This window comes from Phoca vitulina, unplaced genomic scaffold (genome assembly GCF_004348235.1).
Source record: "Phoca vitulina isolate PV1807 unplaced genomic scaffold, GSC_HSeal_1.0 scaffold33, whole genome shotgun sequence".
In the NCBI taxonomy this organism is placed as follows: Eukaryota; Metazoa; Chordata; class Mammalia; order Carnivora; family Phocidae; genus Phoca; species Phoca vitulina.
The window spans coordinates 179,806-194,590 of record NW_022589736.1 but is presented as its reverse complement, the minus strand read 5'-3'; the positions used below and the strand labels follow the sequence as shown (position 1 = coordinate 194,590).

Here is a 14,785-nt window from a genome sequence, read left to right as displayed (position 1 = left end):
TCCTCAATGCCACAGGGATTGGGGACCCCAGACCCAGCCCTGAAACTACCCCTGAGCACCCGTGGGTGTGTCCCACGTCTTGGGTGACATCAGTGGCCACCCAGATGACCCTCCACAACCTAAGCCCCGTGGACCTACTTTCTGGTGCCACTCTGGACCCAGTGCTGTGTCCGTTCAACAGAACACCTTCCTATCCCTACAAGTCCCCTCAGTGCCTCCACGCTGGAGGGCCTGCGGCTTCCCTCAAGGAGAGCTCCTGGACTCTCCTCAGCTCCATGCGGTGGGAAGACCGTGGACTCAGCCATGGCTTCCTCAGCACCCCTGGGTGATGAGTGGGTGGGCCACCTCATTCACCCACCCCACCCCCCGCTCCCCGCAGAATGCAGGATCTAAATCAGTGCCTCTGGAACTATACTTCTGGAATATTCCACATTAGAATCACCTAGGGAACTTAAAAATGCAGACCTCACGCCCTCACCCTGAATGCAAGAGTCTGCATCTGAGTAAGCTTGAGGGGTGGCCACGGGAGCTGGGACAGCAGCTGTCCACCCCGCCTTGTGGTTTTCCTATGTCTCTGCCATGTTCTTCCTCCTAGGGGCCAACCTCTTCACGTTCTCAGTAGAGTCAAGTTGATGTCCCTGGTCTATGGGTGGAGCCACTTAGCGACCATTTCTTGGGTTGCCATCCAGCCCACAGGGCTGGCTTAGGTGGGGGCCACGGGCGAAGTCCCAGCATGCCAGGAGGTTGCCTGCCATCAGTGGGTCACAGCAAGCTGACCAGTAGGAGGGCAACAACAAGAGGTCTTCAACCAGTCCATGACTGGGAATCCTAAGCCACCAGAAAACCAGAAATCTGGGCCTCTGTTAGGATCCTTTCAAAATATGTGGAGGAGGAAACTTGTATTTTAAAAGTTTATGAGCCCCATACAGGAGGACAAGGAAAATGATTGGAGAGAAAGCCCTTCATTGCTTCTGTGCAAGATGGACCTGGGGTGAGTTTGGCTGCAGGAACTTGATAGACCTGAATCACTCTGTTTTGTAGAAGAACTTGGGGTTCAGAGTTGATGGGCAGTGGGGTGGCAGATGGAGAGAGAATGAGTGTGAGAAGGAAGCAGAGAGAGGAACCCAAAAGTCGGCTAGGGGAGCTCAAAGGAGGAGTGTCCAAGGTGAAATCTGTGGCTACTACCATGCTCTGTGGAAACTTCTCCAGCCTTTAAAAATATATTAAGTATACTATGGAAAAAGGCCATGTCAAATTGATTAATTTTATTTTTAAAATGATATGCTCCCATAATCAAAATGTAAAACATTTGTGCTTCAAAGAACACCCTAAAAAATGAAAAGACCACCCACAAAATGGGAGAGTACATTTGCAAAGGACATATCTGATAAGAGACTTGTATCCAGAATATACAAAATACTCTTACAATTTCATAACAAGAAGATAAATAAACCAGTTTTTTTTTTTAAGATTTTATTTATTTATGTGACAGAGAGAGACACAGCAAGAGAGGGAACACAAGCAGGGGGAGTGGGAGAGGGAGAAGCAGGCCTCCCGCAGAGCAGGGAGCCTGATGCGGGGCTCGATCCCAGGACCCTGGGATCATGACCTGAGCTGAAGGCAGACGCTTAACGACTGAGCCACCCAGGTGCCCCAATAAATAAACCAGTTTAAAAATGGGTGAAGGATCAGACTAGACACTCCTCCAAGGAAGATATACAAGTGGTCAACAAACACATGAAAAGATGCTCCACATCACTAGTCCTAAGGGGAATGCAAATCAAAACCACACCGGGATGGGATACTATGTCACACCCACTAGGGTGGCTAGACTCAAAACAACATCATCGTAAGTGCTGGTCAACCCAAGAGAAGAAAAAACCTGTGCACAGAAACTTGCACACACATGTTCACAGCAACAGGATTCATAGTAGCCAAAAGGTAGAAGCAACCCAAATACACCATCAATAGGTGAATGGATACATAAGGTGGCATACTCATGCCGTGGAATATTATTCAGCCATAAAAAGGAATGAAGTTCTTTTTCTTCTTTAAATATTTATTTATTTGAGAGAGAGATAGAGAGAGCACGTGCGGCAGAGGGAGAGGGAGAAGCAGGCTTCCCGCTGAGCAGGGAGCCCGATGCGGGGCTCTATCCCAGGAGCCCGGGCTTATGACCTGAGCCGAAGGCAGAGGTTTAACCGGCTGAGCCAACCCAGGCGCCCCAGGAATGAAGTTCTGATTCATGTTGCCGGATGGAAACACTGTGGATGGAAAACACTGTGCTGAGTGCACGGAACCGGACACAAAAGGTCACATAGTGTGACCATTTCCATGTGATTCCATTTATATGAAATGTCTAGAACAGGAAAATCCGGGAACAGATCGTAGATGAGGGGTTGCCTAGGACTGGTGCAGGTGGGGTTTTGGGATTGGGGTTTCTGGCTAAGGGGTATGGGATTTCTCTTTGAGGTGATGAAAATCATACACTTTGATGGGTGAATTGTATGTGAATTATTTCTCACTAAAACTATAAAGAAAATGGTACAGTCCACAAAGAAATACAAAATGCCTGCAGATGGTGGTCTTTGTGAGCCAGTCATGGAGGGGCCAAGTGTCCCATGGGGTCAGGGAGCGAGGCGTCCCCAGGTGAAGCCCAGAAGTATTACTTGCAGGTGAAGCAGGAGCAGCTGTCTTCTCTCTTTCCACCTGGAATTTAAAGATGGCTCAAGGAAGGATCTGGACTCCTAGGTGTGCAAAAGGAGTTTCAGACCAATGATGGGCTCCTAGGGGCAGGGAGACACCAGCCGGGGTCTAGTTAATGCAAGTGAGACCTTCACCAAGGAAATGTGCTTTATAGTTCCATCCTTCTGGTGGAACCCCAGGAGCCCAGGTCCTCTTTGAGGGTGTTAGGGGCTGAGTTGTATCCCCCCAAACTCATATGTTGAAGTCCTAACCCCCAGCACGTCAGAATGTGACCTGATTTGGAGATAGGGTCTTTACAGAGGCAATCAAGGTAACGAGGTCATTGGATGGGCCCTAAGCCAATCGGACTGCTGTCCCTATAAAAGTGGGAGATTTGAGGACAGACACACATACAAGGAGATTGACTCGGACATGAAGATGGCTGGCTGCGGGCCTGGGAGAGAGGCCCTTCCCCCAAGGCCCTTAGAAGGAACCACTGCTGACACCTTGATTTCTACTTCTGGCCTCCAGAAGTGGGAGAGAATACATGTCTGTGGTTTAGGCACCCCAGCGGTTGTACTTCGTTGTGCCCACCCCCAGACACCAGTACAGAGGGCAGAGGCTGTGCTGAACTGGGAGGGGCTTTGGCCCCAGAGTGGGGTAAGGGGAGAGCAGGGGGTGGGCCTGGCTGTGTGAGAGGCACGCTAGGACCCGGGAGCCCCCCCCAACCACCACACACAGGTGCCTGAGTGTTGCAGGACCATGGCATCCCTCGGCCCCAGGAGGGCTCAGGAGAGCCTGGTCGGCTGGGCCTAGGCCGACAGCAAGCCATCCCCAACCTCTCCTGAGGGCTTTATCCTGTCCCCTGGCAGATAGGCATCACCTCCAGCCGCCCCTGCAGGGGCACATGGGACAGTATGTTCAGGCGCCCCGCCCGGTGGGCCCACCTTAGGGGTCTTGCAGGTCCTGCTACACTGTAGGCCGGGAGGTTCTGGGAACCTTCTCTGGACTTGGCAGCTGGGATACACTCCGCTCCAAGTGACCTGGCCAGCATTCCTCGGGACTTCCCCCAGCTGGATGACTTCATTTTCCAGAGCTCAGGGATCATCTCAGTCTGCTTTCCCAAGACTGTACTTTCCCGCTGCCCCTCCCCCATCTCAGGCTGATGAGGTTGGGGAAGAGGCCTGTTTCCAGGCTCTGAGATTCCTGCTCACTCCAGAGTGGAGCGGCCACAGCTAGAGCCATGGCCAACCCCTCCCAGACCCTTCAGTTTCCCTTTCTGTCCTCTGCTTCTGTCTCTGTGTCACACACACACACACACACACACAGAGCCCCACATCCTGCCTTTAGGGCAGGCTCCACCCTCCCCGAACCCCACCCTCCTCCTCTTAAAAGAGCGGCTTTCTCTCAGGAGCAGAAACCTCAGCTGGGAGAATCTGTGAGAAGGTGATGGCTCAGTGGAGGCCCGGGGAGGGAGCTGCAGCCAAAGGGACTTTCTGTGGGGGTGGCGGGAAGCCTGCTTCTCCGAAGACTCTTCCTTACACCTGTTCTTGCCCACCAGGTCACAGCCCCTGGAGGCCTGAACAACCATGTGCTTCACCCAGGTGTCGAGAGTGAGTAGGGGGGGAGGGGAGGGGAGGGGGCGGTGGGCCCCGGATACCATTTCCGAACTGTGGGTCCCCCTTCTCCCACCTGTGCTGGCCCCCGAACCTGCTGATCCCTCCACATGCACCTGGCTCTGTCCCATTCTCCTAGACCAGTGGGGGAGCCCCCTGAGGAAGCAGGGGTCTGAGGCACTCAACAGGGCCCCAGTCTCATAATGAGCCTGAGCTTGCTTGGTCGAATGCTCTGCAATCACTGTCCTGAAATTCTGAATAATTGTTGACAAACAGCCTCACATTCTGAGTCGTTCACTTTATTTTTTTTTTAAGATTTTATTTGTCAGAGGGAGGGGGAGAGAGAGAGAGAGAGAGAGAGCACGCACCGCATAAGCAGGGGAAGTGACAGGCAGAGCAGGCAGAGGGAGAAGCAGACTCCCAGCCGAGCGGGGAGCCCAGCATGGAGCTCAAGCCCAGGACCCCGGGATCATGACCTGAGCCGAAGGAGCTCAAGCCCAGGACCCTGGGATCATGACCTGAGCTGAAGGCAGACGCTTAACCCAGTGAGCCACCCAGGAGTCCCTGAGTCATTCACTTTATAGAGCAGGTCCTTGTGGGGTCAGCTTTCCCGTCTGGGGGTAAATTATGGGGGGCAGCTCTGTGTGTGTGTCTTGTGTGTGTGTCAGGGGTCCTGAGGAACAGGGTGTGCTGTGGGACAAGGGGGTTGCTCTAGGACCCGACATGTTTGTGGGGCAGCTGGAGAGGGCCAGAGGAAGCACCAATCGCAGTAGACCCTGTATGCCCTGGAACCCAGATGTGGCCCTAAGGTAGAGACGTGGGAGGGAGGCTCTGGTGTACCTGGCATTTCTGTGGGTCAAGCCAAGAGTCTGGGTAGGGGAGTTGGGTCTGCAGAGTCTGCAGTCAGGAAGCGTTTCTGGCCACGGGTGTCCCTGCATCTCTGTCACCACCTCAGAGAAGACTGGCCATTGCCAATCCTTCCCTTGGCCAACTGTCAGCCGGGACGGAGAGCTCGGGTATTCGGTAACACGGTAGACCGTGCATTCTCCAGAGCAATGTTCCGAGGTGTGCGTGTGTGTGTGTGTGCGCGTGCGCACAAATACAGCAAGTGTGGGGGGGTGGCAAGGTCACACGAGCCTGAAAAAAGTCACTGTTATTCCACAGGAAGGCAGAAGTCTGACTGAGACTTTAAAACCCAGAATGGTAAGAAGCTCTTCCCGATGCATGGTTGGGGGAGTGAGGGGCGTCTGGGTCCTGCTGTGTGGAGCTGGGAATGTCCAGCCCACCTGGGCCCTGGGGGCGGGGGTGGGGAGGATCAGGCCTGTCTTTCCCACCGCTGCCTCTCCTCCCCTCACAGCACCAGATGGTGGACAGTTTCTTTAACAAGCATCAATATCAACCAGAAGGACAAGAGCAGGTGGGTCACTGTGCCCCCCACTCACCTGCTCTCTACAATTTGGCTTGGGTGGGTGGTTTCACGATGATGGTGGTGATGGAGAAGATGAAGATGCTGCCCCAGGTTTGCCCATTCCTTCCACTGGACAGATCCTCGCAATAGGCTAATCTCTCAGTTCACACCTGTGTGCACAGGTGAGGAATGCAGAGGCCCAGGGAGGCTTAGGAATGTGTCCAAGTCACTGGGCATATCGATGACAGGGCAGGGATGCCAGACACCTGGTCCCCAGACCCCTGGGCTGGACCCAGCTATCGGGGCCTGGCGAGCCGAGAACAGCCCGGGGCTTGGGGATAAGACTGAGTGTGGGAGACGCTGGGAGGATTAAACGAATGATTTTTCCCCAACAGGAGCAGGTCGCGCTCCTGCAGCTGGAGGTGAGTTGGGCATGGCTTCTCCTCCACAGCTTAGTCCCCAGGGTGATGCTCAGCCGCGTTACTGGGTCTGGGCTCCTGGCTCCCTGGTGACTCACCTGGCCCCATGGAGGTGACAGGGGACTGCAGACTGCAGCAGGCAGGAGCAGGCCGGTAGCCTCCGCACCCTCTTCTCCCCAGGCCGACTTCGATGAGGCCTTGCTCGACGCCGCCATGGATCTGCATGATCAGAACAGCAATCAGGTGCGTGGGAGGGGCCCGCCTCGGCCCTCCTTGCTTCCCTTCCCCACCTGTTCTGTCTGGATTTTGGTGTGGCCATGTATGGACACAGCCCCGCTGAGCGGAGGGGGAAGGGACGCCCCTCGAGACTGGGGAGGTGGCAAGCTCCCGGCACCGGCCTCCCCCGCCCAGCACACCCGGGCAAGAGCCCCCTCTCCGCCCTCAGTGCCGTGTCCGCTGGGCCCTGAGGGCCGGGGGCCGGGCTCCCATCGAGGCTGGTCAGGGTCCGCACCACGTCCGTGGTTTATGCCGGGAGAGGGGGAGGAAGTCGGCGGGAGAAGTCCGCGCGTGTGGGGACCTGCTGGCGGGAAAGCGGGCAGCTTCGTCTGCGGGCTTCTGTCTCCCAGATTCTCAGGAAGGTTGGGAGGCCTCAGCCCGGGGCCAAGACCTGAACGGCCCCCCAACCCCGTCCCTGCAGGACTCCTCTCCGTTACTTCCCGAGGTGCGGCAGGAACTGCGCTCCAGGGTCCGGAGGTCCTCTGTCCTTTCCCTGGAAGACCAGAGTCCTGAGGGCTGCTCTCCCAAGGAGTCCTTTTGTAAGCGAGCCCTGAGGTCCTTTCAGATGCTGCTGTGCTGCCTGTGGCAGAAGTGGCAGGCCGTGCTGGCTTGGTTGAAGAAGTCCCTGGTTGCCGGCATGCAGGCCCTTTGCAGGGCGGTGGAGGCCATCTGGAGTGTGTTTAACGATTTCTGCTCCTCCATGACTCAGGTTCTCAGGAGCACCATCCCGGCCTAGCCAAACCCCCCTGACCGGTATCCTTCCCCGGGGCTGGCCCGTCGCTCTGGCTATGGTGTCTTAATAAAAGTTGGTCAAACCCAGCGGAGTGCCTATGGTGTCGGGAGCAGGGGGCCCCAGTGGTTGGGGGGGACATATGTCACGTGGACCCGCACTGGGGTCCACCTGACCGCTCTAAATCTGTACGTGGGACACCGGTGTCACAACTGGTCACGGACTCGTGGTGAGGACTGGAAGGCCGACGCCTTGCCTGATGCATAGTAGAGACTCAGTAAATGGTGCTCCCAGAGCAGCAGGGCGCTCGGGCCTGAGGAGCTTTCAGCCCTCTTTTCTTCTCCTGACCCGAGTCTTCATCCTTCGCTGGGCCACAGAAGCTCCTCGGTCTTCCTTCCAAGATCAGAGGCCTTGGGGTTGGGGCATGGCGGGGGGGGGGGCAGGAGGGAGGACGGGTGCGGGGGGGGGGGGACCCCTGCCTGGGCCGGGGAGGGGGGGGGGTGGGGGGGGGGGGGGCAGGAGTGACGTCTTAGGCCTGCGGCCTGTGGCCTGGGTGGGTCTGCAAATGCAGGAACTGGGGGGAGGAGGAGAAGGCCAGGGCTGGAAGGGCTCAGGTCAGCTCATCATTTTTCTTTTCTTTTTCTTTTTTTAAGATTTTATTTATTTGACAGAAAGACACAACAAGAGACGGAACACAAGCAGGGGGAGGGAGAGGGAGAAGCAGGCTTCCCGCTGAGCAGGGAGCCCGATGTGGGGCTCGATCCAAGGACCCCAGGATCATGACCTGAGCTGAAGGCAGATGCTTAACAACTGAGCCACCCAGCCACCCCTCTTTTTTTGTTGTTGATTTAAGATGATTTATTTGCGAGAGAGAGAGAGAGAGAGAGAGAGAGAGAATGTGGAGGCAGAGAGCGACTCTTTCTCAAGCAGACTACCGCTGAGCGGGGAACCCAATGCAGTGCAGGCCCAACACATGAGCTCAAGCAAGACCAGATCTGAAACTGAGGCTCAGCTGACTAAGCTACCAGGCACCCCTCCTCCTTTCCCCCAAGCTCCCCCGCCCCCCACTGACTTCCTGCTTCTGGCAGCTGCACACAGATTTTGCACTGGGAGTGTCCAGCCACAAATAGCGGCCGCTGAGGTGGCGCTGAGGGGGGTGGTTCCAGGGCGCCGACCTGAGAACAGAGCGGGAAGGAAGGAGGAAATGGGCCTGGGGCAGGGAACCACAGGCACTCCCCTGGGTCTGAGAAGGATGCTGAGGTGAGAGAGGCATGTGGGGAGGGGCTTGGGAGCCAGGAGGCCTCAAGGACTGGGGGGGCTTCTGTGAGTCAGCATTCCCCTCTCCTGTCGGTCAGCTTCTTCAGACCCTTTTGGATCATAGGAAAGAAACTCTTGATTCTTAGAAAAATCGCCTGCCTGGGGGCCACCTGTGAGTCCAGCAGGAGGCGACAATGGCTGAAGCATACCCTGCTAGTAGCTTCTTGGTGGCCCTGATCATCCTCAGGGACCCTGCTTGCTCGCAGCCTCTGCCCTACAGGGGAGAGTGTTGGGGGGATCTTCCCCTTGGCCGTGTCCTCTCTCCCCACTTCCTGTCAGCATTTGGGTTGTTTTAGATCCTTGCCCTGCATTTTCAAGTGACCCTGTGTCAAACTGCCACTTCTCCTTGTGGCTTCTGCACTGATTTCCCTTGAGAAAACCCTCCTCCTGTGCTGACCGTCAGGGGCTTTTATGAACCCATGGCCACATCAAAATCACCGTCAACCAGAGCCTAGACAACTTCCAGGCTCTTCTCATTGGTCTCCCTCGTCTTGCCTCTTTCAAGCCAAATCTATCTAGCACCAAGGTCAAAACAATTTCATTGCAAAATGAAGTAACTCCCTGCTTAAAACCGTCCCCTCTTCCCATCATAAATATACTCTGACTGGGGCGCCTGGGTGGCTCGGTCAGTTAAGCATCTGCCTTCAGCTCAGGTCATGATCCTGGGGTCCTGGGATCGAGCCCCGCATCAGGCTCCCTGCTTAACGGGAAGCCTGTTTCTCCCTCTCCCCCTCCCCCTGCTTGTGTTCCCTCTCTTGCTGTCTCTCTCTGTCAGATAAAGAAAATCTTTAAAATAAATAAATAAATAAATAAATAAATAAACTCTAACCTTGGCTGCTAAGGTGGTCTGTATCATCAGGTTCCTACAGAGCTCCCTCAGGGACACTGTTCTTCAGCTGCCTGCTCAGCAGCTCAGGGCCTTTGCACATGCTGTTTCCTCTGCCAGGGATGCCCTTCCCCCAGTTCTTCTGTGGTTGCCTCTCCCTTCTATTTCAGGCCTTGTTCTCCTCAATAGCCCAGCACATTCCCTAGTACACAGTAGGTGCTCAAGAAATAATAAAGCCTCCAAATGCTGTGGGTTCTCCCAACTCCTTACTCTCTTAGTTGACTAAGAAAATTATCTTCTTGAAATTTTCTGCTCTGGGGTCTTCCACGAGTCTAATTTGTTCTGTGACATCCAGTGACTCTCTGTACCCTACCTGATCTTCCTCCCAAACCCCAAAAGCATAGACCTTCCCCAGGCTCAGAGCTTCCCACTCAGTTGTGCCCAAGAACCATCTCTACTTTCCCACATTTGGGAGCGGATTATCCCCAAGTCCCGTGAGCACTTGTTGACGAGTTCACTTCATGTTCACAAGCATCTGCTAAACAGCAATTACGTGTCAGGTCGGAGGGACAAAAACAACTTAGAAAAAAAAGTGTGGGTACAAAAAGCCACAGACAGAAGCAGGAAGAGCATGTGTGTCCTCTGCAGCTGAGGGGGGCTGTTTTCTTTCCTGTGGTCTTAACAGAAGTCACATGATTTTAAACCTGTCTATTAGTTGTGAAAAAAACAACTTGTCTTCCAGAGTAGAGAAGAGGCCAAAATTGCCTGGTAGGTAGAAGGTGTGGAAATCAGCCAAACCAGCTTTGGGTTTACAGGATCATGGGTCATTAGGGGTCTCGAGCCCACAATCCAACTTGAACATCAAGCAGGTTTCATTTCATCTGCTAGCATCTTCAAGTTGAACTAGTTACCTACATTCCAAAAACAAGGTTTCCCGTAAGAACCCAGAATCTGGGAATTTAAATTTTATTCCATTTTAATTAATTCAAGCAGCCACATAAGGCTAGAGGATACTGTATTGGACAACAGAGATTAGGGGCAGACTCCAGAGAAGGAAAAATTCCAGGGCGGCATTCCGTGGCCTTCCTCACAGCTGGCTCCGAGAGTTGGCACCCCTCTGCCAGCCCCCCAACTCTGGGCCTTTCCGGGGGGTGTGTGTGTGGGCGGGGCTCTCTCTGGGCCTGCTCCTATCTAGAGTACTGTAGAAGGAGCTGGGGTAGGGAAGGGAAAAGGCATCCCCGTCACAGTGCTGAGGGTAACAGACAGCGTTTTGGTGGATCTCAAAAAAATTAGAAGAGTGGTTTTCAAGAAGGCCGTTTTACTTTAGGTACTTTGAAATACAGCCCTGAGGCCAGGGAGAGATGCCTGGGGCGGCGCGGGGGCGGGTGTACTAACACGCAGGGTTGGTGGAGCCAGAGGGAGGCCGGGGGAGTGGGGCAGCGGGACGTCCTCCGCAGGCCACCGGGGAGAGGCGCGCAGGGCAGGCCCGGCGGAACCCGGGTGAGGCTAGTACAGGGTCTCGCGGGCGTGCGTTCTCAGGTGCCGCAGCAGGTGCGAGTTGCGGCTGAAGCTGCGGCCACACTGTGCGCACGAGTAGGGCCTGGCCCCGGTGTGCACCAGCATGTGGCGCAGCAGGTTGCAGCTGCGGCTGAAGCTCTTGCCGCACTCCCGGCACTCCTGGGGGGGCTCGGCCTGCCGGGACGCCGCCTCGTTCCCGGCCCCCGCGTGGGTGGCCAGGTGCCGCTGCAGGTGCGCGTTGCGCCGGAAGCTGCGGCCGCAGGTCGGGCAGCCGTAGGGCCGCTCGCCGGTGTGGCTGCGGCGGTGGCGGGCCAGGTTGGAGCTGTTGCGGAAGCGGTAGCCGCACGTGTCGCAGGCGTGGGGCTTCTCCCCGGTGTGGATGCGCTGGTGGCGCGCCAGGTGGGCGCTCTGGCTGAAGCCTTCGCCGCACTCGCTGCAGCGGCAGGGCTTCTCGCCCGTGTGGCTGCGCCGGTGGCGGGCAAGGTCCTGTGTCTGGCTGAAGGTCTTGCCGCACTGGGTGCAATGGTGGGGCCTCGGGCCGCCGTGGGTCAGGAGGTGGCGGGCCAGACCCGCCCGGCGCACGAAGCGCTTGCCGCAGTGCGGGCAGCTGTAGGGCTTCTCGCCCGTGTGCACGCGCTGGTGGCAGACCAGCTGGGAGCTCTGGCTGAAGCTGCGGCCGCAGACCTGGCAGGAGAAGGGCCGCTCGCCCGTGTGCACGCGCCGGTGGGCCCCCAGGTGCTCGCTGCGCCGGAACGCCTTGCCACAGTCCCCGCACACGTAAGGCCTGCGCTCGGGGCCTGGGCGCAGGCTGCCCGAGCACTCAGAGCACTGGTGGCCCTTGTCCTTGGCGTGGATCCGCAGGTGGCGCTTGAGGCTGGAGCGGCGCTGGAAGGTTTGGCCGCAGTGAGAGCACAGGACCACGGCCAGCTCGCGCGCTTCGCTCTTGGTCTCGGGGACGCATGGGGACTTCTGGTCCTGGGCGTGCGCCAGCAGGTGCTGCATGAGGTTGGCCCGGCGCTGGAAGCCCTGACCGCACTCGGCACACAGAAAGGCGGGCTCAGAGGAGTGAGTCTGAAGGTGTTTGTTCAGATGTGAGCTCTGGCGGAAGCGGTGGCCGCAGAGGTGGCAGGCGTGTGGCCGCTCGTCCGTGTGCGTGCGCATGTGCAGCTTGAGGATGGAACTCCGGCCGAAGCTCTTCCCGCAGCACTGGCAGGGAAAGGCCCGAGCGCCGGGGTGAGACCGCAGCTGGTGGGCCTCCAGGCGGGCCAGCTCTCGGAAGCTCACCCCGCAGTCCGTGCAGATGAATTCCATCCCTGGCTCCGACCTGGGTGTCTCCCCAGCCACTTTGACCTCCAGAATGTCACTCCTGCCGTGAGCGGACCCTCCTTCACCGGAGCCACTCACTTCTGGGCCCGGCCCCAGCACCTGAAGGTGGGGCTCTTCTGCCACCCCAGGACCATCTGCCCCAGACTCTGTGGAGACGGCAGCAGGCCAGGCCACCCCTTTGGGCTCCTCTTTAAACTCCTCATCTGCGGTTTTGTTTTCAAATCCTGGGAAAGAAGCAGAAAACGGGGACGGGCAGGCGTATTCTTAGAGGCTCCCAGGAATCGCCTAGAACCTCAACGCCTCAAAGCAGAAAGAAACCCGGGGTTCCTGCAAAGCTGGTGGGTGGGCAGAAGGGGAGGGTAAAAACCAAACAACATAGAATTTACCATAGTAACAGCTTTACTTTTTTTTTTTTTTTTTTTAATTTTTAAGTAGGTTCCATGCCCAGTGTGGAGCCCAAACTGGGCCTTGAACTCACGAGCCTGAGATCAAGACCTGAGCTGAAATCAAGAGCTGAAAGCTTAACCAGCTGAGCCAGCCAGGCACCCCAATGACTACCCATTTTAAAAGCTCAAAGTTAACGGGGTTGATGATTAGATCGGACACAATGAGCCTTTAAAATAAATGAATGACTGACTGAACGAAGGAAGAAATGAATGAATCCTCATCAAGATAGCCCATTTTTATATATTTTTAAGATTTTATTTATTTGAGAGAGAGAGATCGCACAAGTGCATGTGCACGCATGAGTAGGAGGAGGGGCAGAGGGAGAAGCAGACTCCCCTATGAGCAGGGAGCCTGAGGCGGGGCTTCATCCGGGGACCCTGAGATCATGACCTGAGCGGAAGGCAGACGCTTAAACGACTGAACCACCCAACCCCACATAGCCCATTTTTAGCCAAAGAGGCCAAAAGTCAGGTAGGATCTGAGCCTCAGGGACCATTCTTGAAACACAAAGAGCCTTCAGCGGTAATAAGCGGGAAGGGCCTCTTACCCAGAGGGTGCGCCCGCGGCCAAGCCTTCTTTGCTGGGACATCTTCAAAGGTCAGGGACTCCTGTAACAAAAGGATGGGCAGAGACCCTCGGTGAGAGAGGGTCCCCCTATGACCTGAGGGGGATGATGAGCTTTTAAGGTTTAAATGAAGGAAGACATGGATTCGCTACAACTGCAGAGGCCGAGGACATCCAGGGCAGAACATTCTGGAATGAGGGTACTAGTCCAGCTCACCAGCACAGCTGCCAGCTCCTGATCTCGGGAGTTTTCCTCCAGCCACAGGACAGGGCCCTGGGGGACTGACAGCATGGGGGTGGGGTGGGGAGAGCTGTTAGAAGCCAGACTTACCCTCCACGTGGCTACAGGGAGTGCACCTGTTGCCAGGGCCCCAAGAGAGACATTGGCTCTCTCCCATCCCCGTCAAAGAGGGAGGCTGCCTATTTCTCACCCCACCCTCCACCCTCACATACCATGCCTCCCAGCTCCCACCTTCCCGGGGTACCAACTCCTCACCAGTCTCTTGCAGGGCCTGGAATGTCCTCTTGGGACCTGGGCTCAGTGGCTGCTTGGCACTTGGGGGATGTCTCCAGGTCTCCAGCTCAGCGGGCTTGGAAGGCCCTGGCTGGGATGGCAGGGGTTCCCTCGGTGCCTCCAGGGCTGGAGGTCCTTCTGAGGGCACTTCCTTTTTGGGGCTGTGACTGGAGACCTGGGAAGAGCCCCCCTGTTCCTCCAAAGTGATGTCTGCCCGGGGACAATTCTTACCAGTGTTAAAACTAAAATCCTGTTCAAAATACATCTATGTTAGGCGACGGACAGGACAGGGCAATAGTCCCTGTCCTACTGACTCCCAAGGGAAATGCGACCAAGGAAAGGTGAGAGGCGGCGGAGGTAGGAGGTTAAAAAGGAATTATTGGAGGGAGGGAAACGGAGCGATTTCCTCATGGGGCACTGAAGTCCCCGTCTCCCTACCTGCTGTCCAGCCCACCTGGCCACCAGCCTCTTACCAGGGGCCCCACGGCGCCGGACTCCCTCTGGACGCCCTCCAGCAGCAGCACCACCTCCTCGCCGTCCCTGAGCTGCTGGCCCTGCAGCCGAGCCAGGAGGTGGGGGGGCAGCACGCTCAGGAACTGCTCCAGCACCAGCAGCTCCAGGATCTGCTTCTTGGTGTGCAGAGCCGGCCGCAGCCAGTGGTTGCAAAGCTCCCGGAGCCGGCTCAGGGACGCCCTCGGCCCCATGTCCTCCTGATATTGGAAGCATCTGAAGAGCTGGTGAGCCACCTCGGGCCGGGGCCTGGCCTGTGCATGCCTGACGTCCTCCTGACCGGCAGCCTCCTCTTCCTCCAGCTTGACTGCTCCAAGCTGCTCTGGCTCTCGGGCAGCCGGGGCGGGCTCTTCAAGCATCTTTCAGCCTGGGGGGTAGCTCACTGCGGCAGGTGCCACTCTCGGGTCTCTCCCTCTCTGCTCCCACACCTGTGGTGTTAAGAAATGCCTAAGATGTGGCCTCCAGAGGAAGCGCTTCTCTCATTGGTCATGGGTAAGGACTCAGAGAGCAGGACAGCCCAAGGCCCCAGCCTGACCAAAACACTAAAAGGCAGAGAAAACCGATAGTTCTGTCTCTTCGTCCCTTCCTGCAGCAGTCAGAACTTCACCCCAGTGATCAAAATGAGCATT

General features: G+C 56.6%; 2 protein-coding genes across 3 annotated transcripts; one reads left to right on the top strand and one right to left on the bottom strand.

The window, feature by feature from the left end:
- The first annotated feature begins 904 nt into the window (after nucleotides 1-904).
- On the top strand, nucleotides 905-7,223 carry IL32 (interleukin 32). 2 transcript variants are annotated; one of them, XM_032425922.1, is made up of 7 exons: nucleotides 905-991; nucleotides 4,247-4,298; nucleotides 5,466-5,504; nucleotides 5,659-5,718; nucleotides 6,105-6,131; nucleotides 6,309-6,371; nucleotides 6,826-7,223. In XM_032425922.1, the coding sequence occupies exons 2-7, from the start codon at nucleotides 4,275-4,277 to the stop codon at nucleotides 7,138-7,140; spliced, it is 528 nt and encodes a 175-aa protein (XP_032281813.1). In that variant the 5' UTR covers nucleotides 905-991; nucleotides 4,247-4,274; the 3' UTR covers nucleotides 7,141-7,223. The 2 variants fall into 2 exon arrangements, with proteins under 2 accessions (XP_032281813.1, XP_032281812.1); XM_032425921.1 differs by lacking the exon at nucleotides 905-991 and adding an exon at nucleotides 4,073-4,131.
- Nucleotides 7,224-10,783: 3,560 nt separating this feature from the next.
- Nucleotides 10,784-14,402, bottom strand: ZSCAN10 (zinc finger and SCAN domain containing 10). Its single transcript, XM_032425568.1, has 4 exons — nucleotides 14,120-14,402; nucleotides 13,350-13,414; nucleotides 13,116-13,176; nucleotides 10,784-12,345 (listed from the first exon to the last, which is right to left on the bottom strand). The coding sequence occupies exons 1-4, from the start codon at nucleotides 14,370-14,372 to the stop codon at nucleotides 10,784-10,786; spliced, it is 1,941 nt and encodes a 646-aa protein (XP_032281459.1). The 5' UTR covers nucleotides 14,373-14,402.
- Nucleotides 14,403-14,785: the final 383 nt, after the last annotated feature.

Excerpts from the sequence above, each read along its gene's own strand:
- IL32 (XM_032425922.1), top strand. The coding sequence starts at position 4,275 with ATGTGCTTCACCCAGGTGTCGAGA. Across the intron at positions 5,719-6,104 it reads AACCAGAAGGACAAGAGCAG|GAGCAGGTCGCGCTCCTGCA; the intron begins GTGGGTCACTGT and ends TTTCCCCAACAG. Across the intron at positions 6,372-6,825 it reads ATGATCAGAACAGCAATCAG|GACTCCTCTCCGTTACTTCC; the intron begins GTGCGTGGGAGG and ends CCGTCCCTGCAG.
- ZSCAN10 (XM_032425568.1), bottom strand. The coding sequence starts at position 14,372 with ATGCTTCCAATATCAGGAGGACATGGGGCCGAGGGCGTCCCTGAGCCG. Across the intron at positions 13,415-14,119 it reads CCGGCGCCGTGGGGCCCCTG|TCCCCCAGGGCCCTGTCCTG; the intron begins GTAAGAGGCTGG and ends CCATGCTGTCAG. Across the intron at positions 13,177-13,349 it reads AGGAGCTGGCAGCTGTGCTG|GAGTCCCTGACCTTTGAAGA; the intron begins GTGAGCTGGACT and ends CTTTTGTTACAG.